At 38.9% G+C, this 17808-nt stretch overlaps 1 protein-coding gene and 1 long non-coding RNA gene across 2 annotated transcripts in view; one reads left to right on the forward strand and one right to left on the reverse strand.

The window, feature by feature from the left end:
• The window catches only part of LOC124057782, a 1110263-nt gene that overhangs the window by 1076784 nt on the left and 15671 nt on the right, over positions 1–17808 (forward strand). The gene's annotated exons all lie outside the window — the stretch shown is intronic.
• npffr1l2 (neuropeptide FF receptor 1 like 2) overlaps positions 7413–17808 on the reverse strand; it is a 29070-nt gene continuing 18674 nt past the window's right edge. Inside the window, exons 3-5 of the mRNA XM_046386277.1 lie at positions 16656–17013; positions 11431–11530; positions 7413–10214 (exon numbers count right to left, since the gene is read on the reverse strand). Of these exons, the coding sequence (XP_046242233.1) occupies positions 9206–10214; positions 11431–11530; positions 16656–16995 (1449 nt within the window). The 5' untranslated portion in view covers positions 16996–17013 and the 3' untranslated portion in view covers positions 7413–9205. The remainder of the gene's footprint in view (positions 10215–11430; positions 11531–16655; positions 17014–17808) is intronic.

A 17808-nucleotide genomic window follows, 5' to 3' on the forward strand; every position in this document is an offset into this window, starting at 1 on the left:
CTTAATGTCAGGATTTGACATTTATGTTTATTTTGTTTCCTGTTTTATTTTGTAGACTTTCTCCTCATGTATCCTGCTTTTCATTTCCTGTCTTTGTCTCTTTTCCCTCCTTTTGGACTGTTTACCCCACCCAGAGTGTTTTCAGCTTTTCAGTCCCCTTTCGGTCTGTGAATACTTGTGCTCTCCCTGTGTGTCTTGTCGGTTCATCTGCTTCCCCTGCCTGTCTTGTGTGAGCCTTGTTCCCTTAAGTCCTTAAGTTCTGTTCCCTGCTTCTACAGGTTTTTTTCAGTAAGCATACTTCACTGCATTTTGTTTTTCTTAGTGTTTCCTTTGGTTTCTGTAAATGCATATTTATTAGTTTCTGTTGTATCCCTGTTTCTGCTTTTCTTCCACGTTGTCCCACTGTTCATGTTTCTTTGCCTTCTTTGAGTTATCTGTGTTTCTCTCTTCCTGAGTTGCTGTCCTCCATGTGCTCTGAGTTTAGTTTCCAGAGTCCTCTATTCTGTTTCCTGTGTCCTATTGTGTCTGCATTGTTGGTCCTTTTTCTGTGTAACAAAACACTTAAAGCCTATTCACTCTGTATTCTCCCATTCAGTTATGGGCAGCTATAATGAACAGCTTATTTCCAGCAAATATAAAAATGCTCAGCTCCTATGTGCAGTGGCTTGAGGTCACAGATGTAGGTGTAGGGAGATGCACACTATCAGATTAGCTCAAGAACAGTGCGCAGAGAGCTTCACTGGATTCCATGGCTGAGCAGCTGCATCCAAGCCATACATCACCAAGTGCAATGCAAAGCATCGGATACAGTGGTGTAAAGCACGCCACCACTGGACTCCAGAGCAGTGGAGACACATTCTCTGGAGTAACGAATCACGCTTCTCCATCTGACAATCTGATGGACGAGTCTGGGTTTGGCAGTTGCCAGGAGAACAGTACTTGTCTGACTGCACTGTGCCAAGTGTGAAGTTTGGCGGAGAGGAGATTATGGTGTAGGGTTGTTTCTCAGGATCTGGGCTTGGCCTCTTAGTTCCAGTGAAAGAAACTCTGAATGCTTCAGCATACTAAGAGATTTTGGACAATTCCATGCTCCAACCTTGTAGGAACAGTTTGGGGATGGCCCCTTCCTGTTCCAACATGACTGCGTACCAGTGCACAAAGCAAGGTCCATAAAGACATGGATGAGCGAGTTTGGTGTGGAAGAACTTGACTGGCCTGCACAAAGTCCTGACCTCAACCGGACAGAATGCCTTTGGGATGAATTAGAGTGAAGACTCACACATGTGCTTCTGGAACAATAGTCAAAAATTCTCACAAACACACCCCTAAACCTTGTGGAAAGCCTTCCCAGAATGGGATGTCGCTTAAGTTCATATGCAGATGCCCAGGAAATTAGAGTGGTCTCAGTGCAAGCAGAAAGGCTACAAGGTGAGTTAAGTAATGGTAAGTAATGTATTCAGCATAATACATGAACCCTCATAAACTATTTTCAGGAAAAGAGTGTAAAACTTCCTGAGAACTTCATTTCAACATGTTGAGATATCACAACAGACACTGAAAGCCGTTTCTGATGAGAATGTCATTTAAAGGTGTTAAAGAGCTGGAGAAAACACATGGACTCATAATTACTTACCTGCAAGCAGAAGGTAATTAAACTGCGGTGTGTGAAACGTGAAGAGTGAGAATTAGTGGCACTGCAGGAGGTGACTGGTTTTAAGGAATACAGAAAGTACAAGGAGAGCACGATGCAGTCGTGAGCACATACACACAAAAAAAATAAATAAATATAATGCCTGCTATGCATTTAGATACTCCCATTGAGATCAGATACTCCCATTGATTTTAAAGGGCTTAATATGCAGCCTAATTACAGTTTTTGACAATCGTAAAAACACATTTTTTGAATCCTCCTGTCCTTTTCTCAGAATTGTAAACACAAAACTGTTTGCTCAAACTACATTCACAAAACCTTTTATTCTTTTTGCAAAATCATACCATCACCTAAAAACAGTTTTACATGTGCTCAAAACCAAACAATGTTGTCAGATCTTGCACAAATCGAACAAAATAGAACACAGTCATTAAACACTACAAAAAAAAAAAAAAAAAATGAAAACACTGGTCAAGGCATGTTGCTTATGAAGAAATGTTTACTGGTCACAAGTATAACATATGCATTTTGTATCTCCAAAAGTAAAGACAAAAAAGATTTCACAACTCAGTGGATTTAGCATTTACTCTGCATTCAAACATAAACTATAGTATAATAGGTACTGTGGGGAAAGAAAATCATCATGAAAATGGCAAATACAAATGAAAGTGTCCAGCCTACGTTCAAAGGGCACTCTGTAAACTCGTTTCATTTGTATCCTGTTGCGATGGAGGATACGGTCAGTGGTGGAAAGGCCCACACTACTGATTCCCTCAAATTCTGTATGGTTCTCAATAATTTGTTGCTGTATTTCCCGTAGTGTAATGGCATTGTTTTGACGGACAATGTCAGCTACAATGGCCTCCTGTTGGGGCGTGAACATGGGTGTCCTCCCTCCCCCGTATGGCAGTCTTGCAATTCTGCAAAAAGAGAATGTGTAAAATATATGTAATGTAATGTTCTGAAATATATATACAGTATACAGTAGTACTTTAAACTTTCAATGATAAAACAGTACAGTAAAGTAGACTGTACCTGTTCTCATGTCTGAATCTCCGGATTGTGGTGGACACAGAGAATCGGCTGATGTTTGGCTGGACTCTGGCCTGCCTCCCTCATGGTCATGCCATGCACCAGTACACAGTCTATGACTGTAGCCCGAATTTCAATTTGACACTCTTCCTCTTCCTCTTTCTCTCCCTCTTCCTCCTCTTACACGCACTCGTCCTCTGTGTCTCTGATCCATTGCTGTCATGAGCTTGCAGGACCAACCTGCTTGCACTCCAAACTGGCTTATATTGGTTGTCATGTTGTTGTTGTTACCATTATGCATCACAAGTGCATCACACTGACAACTTTGTTTTATTGCATGAGAAAGTGTTTAGAGTTTTGCAAAGGGAAGGACTGAGATCTGCAAATAGTGTTTTACTAGGTGAAGATAGTTTATGGTTTTGTCAAAATGATGCTCAATTCAGTGAATGAGTTTAGACAACTGAGCAATTGATTCACACAGCAGAAATGAGTGTTTTAGCAATTCAGAAAAACAGTAATATCAAATTTGTTATCATGTCTTCTGCACACATGTACAAAGTCTTAAAACATGTTTGTGTGAGTTGTCTTTATTAATTATTAATATTAATTAATATTACATTCAGTAGATTGTAAAAAGATATTTCTTTCTTTTTTTCTGTTCATTGAGTATAGCAACCATGATCCAAGCATATGTATTCCATTTTTTTTTTTTTTTTTTTTTTTTTTTTTTTTTTTTTACATGGATTGCAAGCACAAAAAACAAATGAGCCTTTTATTGCTGAATGTTAACTAGAAGTCTACCATTATGGTAAAATCAAAATTACCTCAGCAGTAAGTATAATCCGGCAGATTTTTTTTTTTTTAACATAAATTTTAACTATACACTTTTGTTTAACTGAATAAGGTAATATTACAGATTTTCACTCAAAGGAGACAGAACAAAATGATTAATATGATATTTCACACCTCTTAAAATGAAGGTTATAAAAATAGATTCTTCAGTTTCCCTCCTTATCGCACTTCGTTGTGTTCGGCATATTGTACCTTATTATTCCTGATAAAACAGCAGGGATTGGGTTCAAATGAGCCAGTGCCACATTACAAGCTGGGAGGACGTAATGACCATCAGGCACATGGACTGGCTGCCGGATAGTCACCGGGCTTAAATAAATATGGCTTTGACTTCTCACAAGTAAGTTTACGTCATCTGAACTAAAGGTACCACACTTGAACAGAAATGCCTTTGTGTGAAACATTTATTCTGTCACAGAAGAAAAGAAATAGAGGCATACAAAACAACACTTATAAAGAGCACAGTAAACATAAGCTGTAGGATGCTGCAGGCAATGTGATAAATGCACTGTTTACATTTTGTATGCATTAACATTCAAATCCCAAAACACAAACATAGCCACATAGCATACATCTCTACAGTGTACCAGTTCATTGACAAGAACTATCTGCTGGTCAGTTTCTCAGCTGCACCCACAGCCAAACGCAGCCTCATTCCTGTCTTTTTAAACCTTGCAGGTATGCCTGCACAGTGTGAGGTGAAAGGCAGGTTGAAGGTCATCACATAAAGAATGATCCACTCTACAAAAGAGACAAAAAGGATGATTTGGAATGTATTGGTATCTATATGTGTATGCAAAACATGGAGAGAATGTTTTTAGTATGTTTACAATTAGATGAGCTCTATTGAGAGGCATGTTGCTTAAGTTTAGTATTAAAATGGCTGGTTCCTATATTTACTTGTGTTATCGCAGAGCCCCAACTAACACTGAGTTTACTTTTCTTTACCTAACGAATGCATTATAAAGTAAGAGGTTATTTGATTTACTCATTGATTTGTTCATTGTTATTAGTTAGGCCAGGCATGGCAACATAACAATTTATGTTTGTATTTTGGTATACAGCAGAAATCATCCATTCATTCATCCAGCCTTTGTCCATCCATTTCCTCCTCCATTGTTCATCCACCAATACCTGCTCACCCCCTTTACTAAATAAATGGTTGAGCCCTTCTGCACATGCACTACACTGAGGTCAAGGGTGTGGGGGTTGCCTGATGAATGCATCACCTGCATGTCTTTACAGTGGTCAGGGTGAAAAAAAAAAAAACTCTCTATAGTGTTTCTCCTGCTGGAACTTTTACAACCAGTTCAATCAATGCTGTATTTGAAATAAAGCTGAGTTACATTAGCTGCTGCTGCAGCACCTGTCATATTTCTTATTTTTAAAAACAATAAGATGATTGTCAGAAGGCATTTCAGCTCACCATCTTCCATGTGTGTAAACTACAGGCAGGAAAACTAAATGTTGCTGGTTTGTTTGAGGTTGCAGCTGAACAGTAGCAGAATAGTTTTCTTTCCTTCAATGCATTTCTCATACACCATTTCACAAAAGTGTCTCAGATCAAAGATGAACAAATATGAACAAAATACTGACGGCTCCAATGCAACAACATCAGTAATAGAAATGACCTTCAGAAAATCCAAATCATGTTAAACTCTAACACATAGAAACAGGATTACAGTATGACAGACAGCTACACATTGTGAGAAAGAGCAACAATTCACACCATTTCAAAGCGTGCAACATCTGTTTCGGTTCTTCTGAAGTGTCATCAGGCAACAGAATCTTTTCATGAAGATAATTACATATGAGCACTCTCTTCTGATATTAGTCTCACATTGAAAATTAATTCCACAACGAAATTACAATCCACTGAGCAGCATGCATCTTTTGTCCATGCAACCTGAGTTGACATTCAAATTGCTATTGCAAATGTAAACACTTGGAAAGAGCACATCAAAGCAGTTACTTTTCTGTATCACAGGCACTGTAAACAACAAGATTACTGTTGTAGCATGGCAGATTGTGTAGCACTGCTCATTGTTATAAAGTGTGGTAGGCCTCCTCAAGCTTAAAAATACAATAACAATGCAACACATGTTGACAAGGGAACAACACACAAACACATTCAAATTACAGCACACCAGTGACTGCTTATTAATTACGATGGCACTAAAACACAAGCTCAAATATTTTACTCTGTCTGATACTTTGGTTGTGGTTTGGTTCATGTGGATAAATCTGGACAAACAACATGCTGTATTTACAATATAGAATTACAAGCGTTTACCTTTTCAAAACTGCATGTTTTGTGAATTATTTACTTACAGAAATCAAGACAACATGTATGAATGAAATGTAACTGTCAACACGTTTACTGAAGCTGCTATTTGTAAGATATGGCTATTTAGAACATTTCATTTAGACCATGTGAACAACATGTACAGTGTTCTTTGAAAATGATGTATTTATCCAGATATCGCTGTTCAGTGTACCATCTTTAAGTCAGCTGGCAGAGTACTGCAGTGATAAGACCTGAGGCTGTGCATTGTAGCTACTGGTTTCTGGGGGAAATCTCGCCAAAACTACTCCCTCTTTGTAAGATTCTTTATAAAATAAAATGCAGTAAGGGGCCTAGGTTTTAATTGAACCCAGGCTTGCTGTAGTAAGGGTTCAGGCTTAATATAAGCACACACTCGACCTGCTGAACACCCAGGTGTCCCCAGTAATGACATCATTTTTAAACATCTCAGCTTCTTGCTTCTTGCAAAGCTACAGAACCAGAGTAGTGTGTGGTGTGGTGTGCAGTTGGGTTGCAGTATGAGAAAACAAAACCAAGTGCATAGAGTGTAGTGGGTAGATCACAAATGGCTGGGAGATTACGCTTGTATCACAAAGTGACGCCAGGCAGGTCTGTTATCACCTTTTTGTTTTTTCCAAATAGCTCACTTTTGCAGGTTAATTGTGCAGTATGAATACCAGATTTGGGACCAAATCAGTGTCTTACTGGTCACAAGTAAGTCTTTACACCCACCTCTCAAGTCAAATCCCAAATCCTAATCTTTATGTTTAGTCTAAAACAATCCTCATGCTCTTTTCCCCATAAATATAATGTAATCAAATATAATGCCATTTTAACAAAAGATTCTCAGCTGGTCTTCTATGTGCAACTTCAAAAGTCAAACAAAGTAAGTAAAAAGGATCTGGGTTCAAACTTGCTGTCCAGCTTTTCTGTGTGGAGTTTTCATGTTCTCCCAGTGTCTGTGTGTGTTTCCAGCTTCCTCCAACAGTCCAAAGGTTTGCAGGTTATGACTTTAAATTGTTCGTAGGTGTGAATGTGAGCATGAATGGTTCTTTGTATCCTAATGTCAGCACTGTGATGAACTGGTGACCTGTCCAGGGTGTACCCTACCTCCCGTCCAATGACAACTGGGATAGTTTAACTACAACCCTGCTATAGATAAATAGTGGTTGATGATGAATGACATCAAACCAAGATACTCTTAGCATAGCTTTTATTACATGACTACTTTAGTACAAATATGGCGGGTGATGTGGCCAATAACTTTCTGTGATTTACTCACCAAATGGAAAATCCACCCAACAAATGACATTAACGAAAGGAAATGAAATAAAGTAACTGATACCTGCCACACTTTTTAAATAACACACTTTTTGATCTTGGGGTTCTGGGGAAATTATCAAGTATTTTCAAGTCTAAAAGCTTAAGTACTGAGAAGTCACAAGTCACTGTTGGTTAAGTCAAGATCTTTTGTGATTTTATCCAGTCTAAAGCCATCAATATTATGACTCGAGTCCAGGTCATGTGATAAATTGTGTAAATATCGCATCCTTTTATTCATTACATTTGGATACTGTATTATTCGTACTATTTCTGGTGCTTTTTATTCTGTTCTCGTTGTGTGACTTAAATGTATATGTCACTCTTTGAATTCCCCCACACTAACCTTTTCCTATCATCTGTTTCATCCTTATCACTTATTACATACTCTGTTCTTGATCTGCTGATGTTGTGAGATGAGCTTGTGAATATAATAACTCTATCATGAGACTGCACTCACAGCTGCTCAAAGCAACACTTACCAGAGCCACTTGATGAAGCAGCTTGTCATCAGACATGCTGAAACACGTGGGGTGTGTCAGACAATTTTCTTATTTCCTAAAGCTGTCAATCAGATATTCTTTCCATCTTCATGAACCTTCTTGATTGGTTAGGTGTGCAAAGATGAGAAACTCAGCCGGGTTTGACCTTATCCTGTTTTTTCGTGCTCTTCAAGCTCTTTGCTCCACCTTCAAATTTGGCCTTTTGGAACAGCTATAAACACTGTGGCTTTCCGTCATGTGATCTAGTTATTTTCTACCAAAACCCAGCCTTTCGCTCACTTTGTGATACGGACTCCATCCTGAAATATAGGCAGCCCCAACTGAAAACCTCAGACAGGAACATATTACTCATGGCAACATTATTCCTAATCGTTTCATCTGAAGGGAAAAAAATTGTGGGACTGTATCATTGTCATGGTAGCATAATTATTTCATAAGCCCAGCACTTATCCAGTTGGAGGCTACTTACTGCGCACACTGATGGAAACTGAGGTAGTTGACCTGATAGCTTTTATGTAAATTATTTTACAGTGTCTAATAATAATATTAATAATAAGCACATAATAAGGAGAGCTGATATTTGCACACTTGGATTGTTCTGGAGGTAGATTTTTTTCTTTATTACTCTTTGAAGGCACAGCTTTTGGTGACTGCTGGATGTCTCCTAAGACAATTTCCATCATATGACTTTGTTTGTCTTACGAAATGCTAACATCGCTTTGTTTTCTGTTGGAACAACTCAATGAAGAGTTGAACTTGTATGTATAGAATGCATGGTGAAAAGGGATAGGGATGTGATGAACTGATAAATTTTAACAGTAATAAATTTAACACTGAGGTCAACAAATGACATTCATTAAAACACGCAAAAGCGAATAGCAATAGCAATACAGTTGAACGTGGCGGCCTGAGTTGCTTGTTGCCACTCACATCCGCCCCTCACAGCATGAACACACAGCTACATGATAAATAATACACTGAGAAAATCACACACAATCTCTTGATGTTTAGAAATGACGGCTGTCCCATTCCCATTCAAACAGAGCTAAACACAAGCGCATGAGTATCGTGGTGAACATTCCTACAGACAGCAGCAAAGCACATATCAGTGGTCGTTAATTAGACCTTTACTTAAGTGCAGTGAAATGTGATGGATGACAGAAATCAGTTTTAATAAGCACTAAAGACAAAACAGAGAGATGGATTATATGCAGTGAGCTTGAACTGTCTCTCAAACATTGCCCTTTTTCAGTACAGTCTGTCTCTATACACCTGATAAATTCTGACAAAACTTGGCCAATAGGTTAGAGCAGTAACTAATCTATCTATCTATCTCTATTCATCCATCCATCCATCCGATATGTATTATATACTGTATGTGGTGGTGGGCCAGGTCAGGTGCATAGAACTGTGTTACTGTTTGGAACGTGTAAGCATCATTCCAAACAGTAAACACATTACCCTTCAACATCAGATAACTGATCATTGTCTGTTCCTTTTGACTATAATACAATAGCACAAGTTTTATTGGTTCATTAACACTCATTTGTCCCATGCCTGATATACTGACGCTCCCAGAGAACTAACCCTTTCTGCCTCCTCACCATTACTGCCTTTCTTATGTATAACCGGCATTTCTAGCCCTCGATCTGAAACACTTCTCTCTGAGTGGACCACCGCACAACCCACCCTTGCACTCCTATTTACCTCTGTTGTGTCAGTCAATTTGTTGGCATTATGGACTCGATTTCTCATCCCCAAGACGAGATGGTTGTGATTGCTAGTGGCATCTCTGAGATCAGTGCCTCTACAAGGTGTTTGCACAGACCTTTCTTTCCTGCCCCACCTGGCCATCTTCCTCCAAGGCTGGCACTGCATGAGGCAACAGAAGGGCCTGGACTTGCACACTGCCTGGAAGCCCCTCTTAAAGTTCTCATTGTAATAGCCATAGATAATGGGGTTGACGCTGGAGTTGGAGAAAGCCAGCCAGTGGGCAAAGGGGAAGATGTAGCTGGTCAGAAGGTCCAGCTGGTCTCTGTCCAAGCCTGCATAGTCTGTCATCATCATGAGTGTCCAGAGGGGCAACCAGGACAGCATGAAAAGCAAAGCCACCAGGATAAGCATCTTTATCACCTTGATCTTTTTCTGAGATATCATTGGCTGACCACCCACTCTACCCCCAGCCTGGACTGTAGCATTGGCCAAATGTGGCTCTCCATTTGCAACCGCAGAAGAACACAGTTTGACTCCGATGCCTCCGTACATCAGTGTGATGATGGTGAGGGGCACCAAGTAGATGTGCACAAACAGAACCACTGTGTAGACCTTTCTCATCTGAGGGTTGGCAAAGTCTTCATAGCAGGTGTACAGGGGGTATGTGTGGTTGAAGTCATCATTGTACACCAAGTAGCTGAAAGGAACTTTCTCCACAGTCAATGCCACAGCAGCTGGACACATGATCACCACTGCAAGCACCCAGATTAATACGATGGCTGCCTTGGCAACAAGTACGGTTGGCTTGGGTTGTAAAGGGCACACTATACAACGAAACCTGCAGTAGATAGTAAAAAAAGAGCACTGCCACTAATTAGTTATATGGCTTAACATACATATATACTTATTACTTTTTATTATTCTTTCAATTTATTTTACATTAATCTTTTTAATTATTCTATCCATCCATCCATTTTCTATACCGCTTATCCGTCAGGGTTGCGAGGGAGCTGGAGCCTATCCCAGCTGACTACGGGCGAGAGGCGGGGTTCACCCTGGACTGGTTGCCAGTCAATCACAGGGCCAACACACAAAGACAGACAACCACACACTCTCACACTCACACCTAGGGGCAATGTAGAGTAGCCAATTAACCTAATGTGCATGTTTTTTGGTATTGTGGGAGGAAGCCGGAGTACCCGGAGAAAACCCATGCAGGCACAGGGAGAACATGCAAACTCCACATAGAAGGGCCCAGACCGGGATTCGAACCTGGAACCCTCTTGCTATGAGGCGACAAATTCCCATCGCAAATTTTTACAGCCTATAATCATGTTTTAAAATGTAAATCTTGTTTAGCCTGTAATCTAAAATCCAAAGGTTAGCAAAGTAAAGTAAAGCAAGGAAGTACTTAAATGTAAGAAGCTGTATTCAGTCATGATAGTGAGGTGGCTATATGGAGAGCAATGATGAAATATCCAACATTATGATGCACCGACCTGGAATTTTGTATCCTCTGACTTTTATTTTGAGCCTCCATGAAGCTGACATCTGTGGTTTTGAGCAAAATGTGTCAACAGCTACTGGATGGTTTACCATGACATTTGGTGCAGATATCCATGTTGCCCTTAGGATTAAGTGTATTAACTTCAATGATGCCTTAACCTTTTATCTAGCGCCATCATCAGGACAAAGTTTTAATTTGTCAAATATATCAGTCTTTAAAACTAAATTGTGTTTAGTACTATTTAGCAAATATCTGCATGCTAAAACTCAGATAGTGAACACTGTAAACACATAGGTGTATTAAGAGAGCTGGACTCGGCCCCACCAGTGGTCACTTGCATTACTGCTATGGAAAACAATCCCTCGTGAGCCAAAAGGCTTTGTCACCATTATAAAAGAGTAAAACTGTTGGCAGGACACCTCCAACTACAGACAAGGACAGTTATTACTCTTTCTGTCTTGAACTTGAATATTCTGGCAACACAGTGAGTAATCAGTTGAATAATTATTATACCATGTTATAGTCTCCAACCACAGTGTACACTAACCTTTCAACAGCAATGGCCACCAGGGTGAACACTGATGCAGAAACAGACACTCCCTGCACAAAACCGCTCATCTTGCACACAGTGTTGGAAAAGGGCCAACCTAAAGAAAAAAATGACAAAAGTTCAATGTAGTAGTACTATAGTAGTAACTGGTAATACAGTGACATATTAGTCACTCAGGATTTTTTTTCTGTCCCTTTACACCTTGGTTCCTTTCTTTTCTACTTGATTGTTGTTCCATCATCAATTCCACAGTAGGAAGGGGGGTTTCAAACTCACAGTGAGTATGACTGTGGGAGATTGCTTATGCAGAGCTTGATACCAGAGGAGAAAAACTGAACACAATATACACACTGACCTTAAGGTTGTAGATAGTTGCAGAACATTAGGCAAACCAGCTGTCATGCAGTGGAAGACATGACTACTGATTATAACAGTAGTGCAAGAAATGTTATATAATAATGTTTGATTTCTGCAAGAACAATACCCAAGAACAATAGAATTAGCATTAGTAGCACACATAATAATAATAATAATAATAATAACAATCTATAATTGTTATTATTATTATTATTATTATTATTATAACAAGTGGTAAAAACAAGTCACTGAAAAATTGAACAAACGACTCAAAAAAAAAAAAAAACCCAAAACAAATTTAACTGAATCATGAAAAAAAGAAAAGAAAAACAAACAAGCATACAAGAAAACTCTCCAGGAAAAAGTGTATTACATTAATTCAAGAAAGAATAAAGTAGGAGTAAAGAAGTAAAGAAGGCCCAGGTAACAGCCCCCCGTGGGCCGGTTGTTTGTCCCTAACTCTGTCCACTCTTAGGTCTTCAGGTCTAGCGCTTGGCTGACTGGGTGTATGACAGATTTTTATGATTAGTCCAAAAAAGGTGCTTGACTCCATGGGAGGGTAAGGCAAGATGAAAATTCGTTGGTTTGCTCAGGTGGAGTTTCTGCTGGGCTAATCATTTTTGTTCAATATTTTTTTGATTGTTCTGTTCTGTTTTATTCAAAAGAGGAACCAAAGGCAGCACTCATGAGGATAAATACTTCAAACAATATTTATTTACAATATTTACAACAAATGTCTTATCTGAGAGTCAGGCAGTTCATCTACATTATAGTCAATTAGGTACACTACTGTTTTTGGTATCAAGTACACTGACAACACTGCTTTCCCAGGGAAGCTGAAATTTTGGTCGCTCTATCACAGGTCACCAAATTGGTGTGACTGTTTGGAAAACATGAGGAAGTGGCTTGGCCTACCAAGATCCCTCATTAGCATGAGACTGTATAAAAACAAAAGTCCTTTTACTCCCAGTTTCTAGACCTTATGGGAGAATATAAATATACTAATACAAATACTTGTGATGGAGAAGGTGCAGCATCAAGAGAAGGCTGCCATCACCACTAATGATACAGTATATCCTTAGTCCAGGTGAAAGAGGGCTCACCTGGAACAACAAGGCAAATTAAATAAATGAAATAGGATGAAGTTCCTCATGTGTGCCACATACAGTATCCTTTTTTCTCCTGCAAATCTAAACCTCTGGCTGGGAGAGGATGCTCCCTGTCAAGTGAGCAGCAGCAGTGAAAGATTTTGGCAGAGAGAGACATTCATTCTGTAAGTGAACCACACTTCTCAAGAGTAGCTGTTGTTTGAAAATTTCTGTATATACATATACATATATATATATATATAAACAATCCTATAAGATTAATTTTAAGCAAGCATGAAAACCAAGTGTAACTGCTGAGCAAAACACTGCATGTTCACAGATAGAAATAAAAGGGGGCAGTGATTTGAAGCTCTGAAGCAAATCTGCCAGTTCTCTTTTCCAGATATAAAATCTGATGGCTGTGAAGCAGCTGGTAGATTGTTTGAAAATTGCTGTCACTCCTCCAGGGATTATATTCATGCAGCTAACCCTTGGTTTGTGTTCTCTGTTGACTTTTCATTGCTGATGTTGCACTTTAGGTTCTTAACAGGTGAGATAGTTTGAAATAAATGGGAAGCACAAGTTCACATTCATTCATTAAATGTTTCCATGGCATTTTGCTTCAACTCACGTTTTGTATGCTTTTGTATCTGTGTGCTTCTTGGTGGTAGAAACATTTTTCACTCTGCAGCAGCACAATTCTATACATCTCACTGACATTGTGAACAGGATTGTCACACAAACCGCTGCCCTCACTGCTAATGAAGTATAATGGAATGCTACACAATAAAATAAAGCAAAACTGCATTCACAGTAAACAGTCCTTCTACACTCTGAAGTCAAGACTATTCATTGTGGTATTGTTAGATTCTGTATGTTTCTGTATGTTTCTTCCACTGTTTTCAACTGTGGTGATCCAGGTTATGCCTGTCGCTATGGTGTTGCTAATAGTAACTCAGCAACTAGAAGACAGGATCTACGCAGGATGTGGTGATATCATTTTTCATTTATTAATCGTCATCCATTCTGTTTAAATCCTTTTATCTGTAACATTTAATATAAACAAAAGCAGTAGATGGTGTTGTATTGATTTTTGTGTTGTTGTTTTTTTTTTTGTTTTTTTTTTTACCTTAACCTTTACCTTAACCTAAATCAAAATGTGATCAAAAATGGTAGACAAAAACTCCTATTAGCCAGTTTGACGTAAATGTGTGTGTGAATGTGTTTGTAATGTGTACACTAATGCAAAATTACCAGTATCTAAATTCTTGAATTCTGATGTGATATTTTTGGTTTGTTTTATATGAAAATTAGCCACATTATGAGATCATCTCAAAAAGCTGAGGCTAGCTGTTAGAATGCAAACTTCATGCTTCACTCAACAGTGACTGCTTACCAGGCAGTGACTGTTACTGTCAGCATGTTCACAGTGAAGACCACAGTTAACATTGTGCTGACTTAATAAATCAGCATTTAAAGAGACAGCACAAAATGCATTTATAGTGGTACATACAAATTGCTCTAAATGCTGAATATTTAAACAGGCTAAACATTAAAAATAACACTTGACAGACCATATCACAAAAATTAACAGAACATATTTTGTGTTCATGAACTGTTCAAATCTGGAACAGCAACACCCCCATAACATGATGTCGTGGGGGTGGAGCTGGGCTCTCTGACGCCGATGTCAGAAAGGAGGATGCTGTCCAAATTACACGCTATCTTGGACAGTGTCTCGCACCCACTCCACAGTGTCCTGGTTAGACACAGGCGTTCCTTCAGTGACAGACTGATTCCACCACAATGCTCCACAGAGCGCCACAGGAGGCCATTCCTGCCTGTGGCCATGAGACAGCTCCTCCCAGTCTCTCAATCTACTGACTCAGAGTGTCAGACACTCTGACTCAATAGATTGGTTCTGCAATTTCACTGTATTTGCTGCACTATTTTGCATACATACTTTTTATATTTAATTTTATGTTTATTTTTGTATTCTAGATATATTTTTTACCCCTATTTGATTATAATTCTTTGGCCTGTAAATTTCTAACCTTGGTTGGAGCAACTGTAACAAACCCGTTTTCCCCCTGGGAAAATATTAAGTATTCTGATTCTGAAATATTTTCATAATATACCATTAATTAAATTTAACTTATCAGAGTAAATTATCAAAGGTGGTCTCGTCAGTGTTCAGCAGTGTGCCGAAATTGACAGAGATGCTTCAGATGCATCAAAGGCATCCAATGCACCAACATTTATGATGTCGTACCAGATCGTACAACCCAAGCAGTGGTAAAACAGAACTATTCACTCCATATTTAAAGTGGCTCATTAATATTTGCAGCTACATATTTGGGCTTAAAGATAGGCTTCAAACTCTTTTAACTTCAGAACTAACACAGACTTTCCTATTTTTGATAACACGAACAGCTGACCCGATGGGATGCACACTTCATATAAACAGATTGTACCAAAGTCATGAATAGTGTTTGGTAGCTGTTTGCAATACTCTCTCTACTTTGTTAAAGTATTGTCTTTTCCCAAAACATCCGCATATCATTTAGAGCAAGGATTTTGTAAACTGGACCACAGTTATGGTGTTTAAGTCATCTATCCCCTTTTGTTCCTCTAATGGAAAAAAAAAGAAAAAAGTTACATCCAGTAAGGTCTCCTATCCCTCTGCAAACATTGTCCTTAAATTCTCTGTCTTGTTATCTTCTGAATAATGCTGTAGTGTGACCAACATGTTCCTGTTTGATGTAGCTCTAAGAACCTTTTCATGCTGTTTCCTACTCTCATCCATCTTTTATGTGTACATGTAAAGTGTGGCCTTGTATTTACAAAAGGTGGAAATCTATTACCTGAACACAAGTTCAACAACAATGTGATTTATGTTGTTGTACGTCTATGCAATGAAATACATATTTAATGAGATCTGATATCCACAGAGAGGACCCATCCATCTCTTATAGCTGCATACAATATAATATTTCATTTGGCATAATTAAAATGACTGATGATTAAAACAATTTTTGTCTTGCATGTAGAATTTTTTTTTGTTTTTTTCGTTTTTTGCCACCCACTTTAGTCATAGCCTTGGTTCAAACTGTTTTTTTTTTTTTTTTACTCAAGTTCACATCAGTTCAGATGAGATATGAGAGACAGTGGTGATTACCTGCACCTGCGGTAATGCTGTGAAATAATATGCACCGTTCCATACACCAGTGACAGGCTGAGACTGTCTGCATGTATGTGAACAACAAAAAAATAAAATGCTGCACATTCACACACTAAGTATGGTAAGTGTGAAAGATCTACCCATAGCTGTTCAACTAATGGACAAACAGAGTAAAGGTGTGTAACTGTTATTTTATTCATTAAATCCTGCATGTCAGAATCACTGACCCATTCTGCCATTATAGATATCCTCTACCTGTTCTGTCCTTAATGCTATTGTTGGACAAGTATGATGATCTAATTATCACACTTCTGTTTTTTTTTATGCCTCTGCACTGGTGATAGCTGTGGCTGGAGAAATGACATTTTTGAGATGTTTTGATATTGAGCTTCAGGTCATTGTCACTGGACCATGTGATGAAGTTCAGTCACAAGTTATGAGCCTGTGTGGAGTATGAAATTAAAGCTGGTCAAACACTGACATCTTGCCAAAATGTCTGGCTTCACTCTGGCAGAGTCTATAAAACAGCTCTGTGACCTCACTTTCCCGCAACACACTTGTGCCAGTGTGGAGTAATGGCAAAGGGGAGGACTTACCTGTGATGAGATTGTCCACCAGTGTTGTAGGGATGCAAAAGATGCCCACCAGTAGGTCACTGATAGCCAGATTGAGGATAAAGAGGTTGATGACTGTGCGCATGCGACGGTTTTCCAGTACAATGAGACACACCAGGATGTTTCCCACCATACACAGGAGAAAGATGAAGAAGTAGGCCAAGATGTAACTGGCAGCCACGGACAAAGAGTGCTGATAATAAGGGAAAAACGTCATGTTGGTGAAATTTGCGGTGCCGTCTAGGCTGGTGTTAACAGCGGCTGTGATGGCTGATCCCTCGAGCTCCATCCCTTCCCTGCTCATGTTGTCCAGTATCTCCATCTTTTGGATGGACCAACACTGTAGTGAAAACCAAACAGTGACAAGAGGAGACAAATTAGGATTCAAGTTGGATCAAATGATATAAAAAGTATCACCTCAATGCATGGCATTTAAAAACAAAACAAAACGTAACAGATTTTATTCTGTAAATAACACTTGACTGACTTCACTTATCATTCAGTGACCGTTACCAATTATGGTTACGAGCATGTCAAGCTTTAGATTTCTTCACATGCCAGAGAGGCATCACTGAGGCTATAGTTAGAGTAATAGGCCTACTTTGTAAAAGACATGGATTAAAAAAGTCTGTAAATGAGAAAACCAGACACTGTCAATCAGTTTCGTTATTACTTTTCAGAAATGCCCGTCATCCAATTGTGGTGTTTCTTCTAAGCAAACTGAGATATTCACTGTATTGTATAAGTGATTTTTTTTCCTACTTACTGTACTTCAAGTTACCTCAGCCAGTCAGAGATTTCACTAAGAACACCTTTTGAACAGAAATTTGAGTGGCCTTTTGCCTTTCAGCTGCAGGTTTCATGCGTAGGCAGGAGTGACAATAGAAGGTCAAAAGGATTTCAAAAGTTCCTGCAAAGTTATAACTTTATTTGACTACTACTGTGATGTCATCTGTTGAAGCTCCAGATGGTCAGGTTAGGATCTCTTTCTATGTTAATTCACTCGTGGTTCAATCTTTCAATTAAACTTCACCTTAATGTTGTAATGTCTAGTCTGTTCTCAGCAGTAACACCAACTCATCATGTACAGTCAATTAACACAGTGTGGTTGTTTTCATAGTTATTATATAGAGTA

This window comes from Scatophagus argus, chromosome 4 (assembly GCF_020382885.2).
Source record: "Scatophagus argus isolate fScaArg1 chromosome 4, fScaArg1.pri, whole genome shotgun sequence".
Taxonomy (NCBI): domain Eukaryota; kingdom Metazoa; phylum Chordata; class Actinopteri; family Scatophagidae; genus Scatophagus; species Scatophagus argus.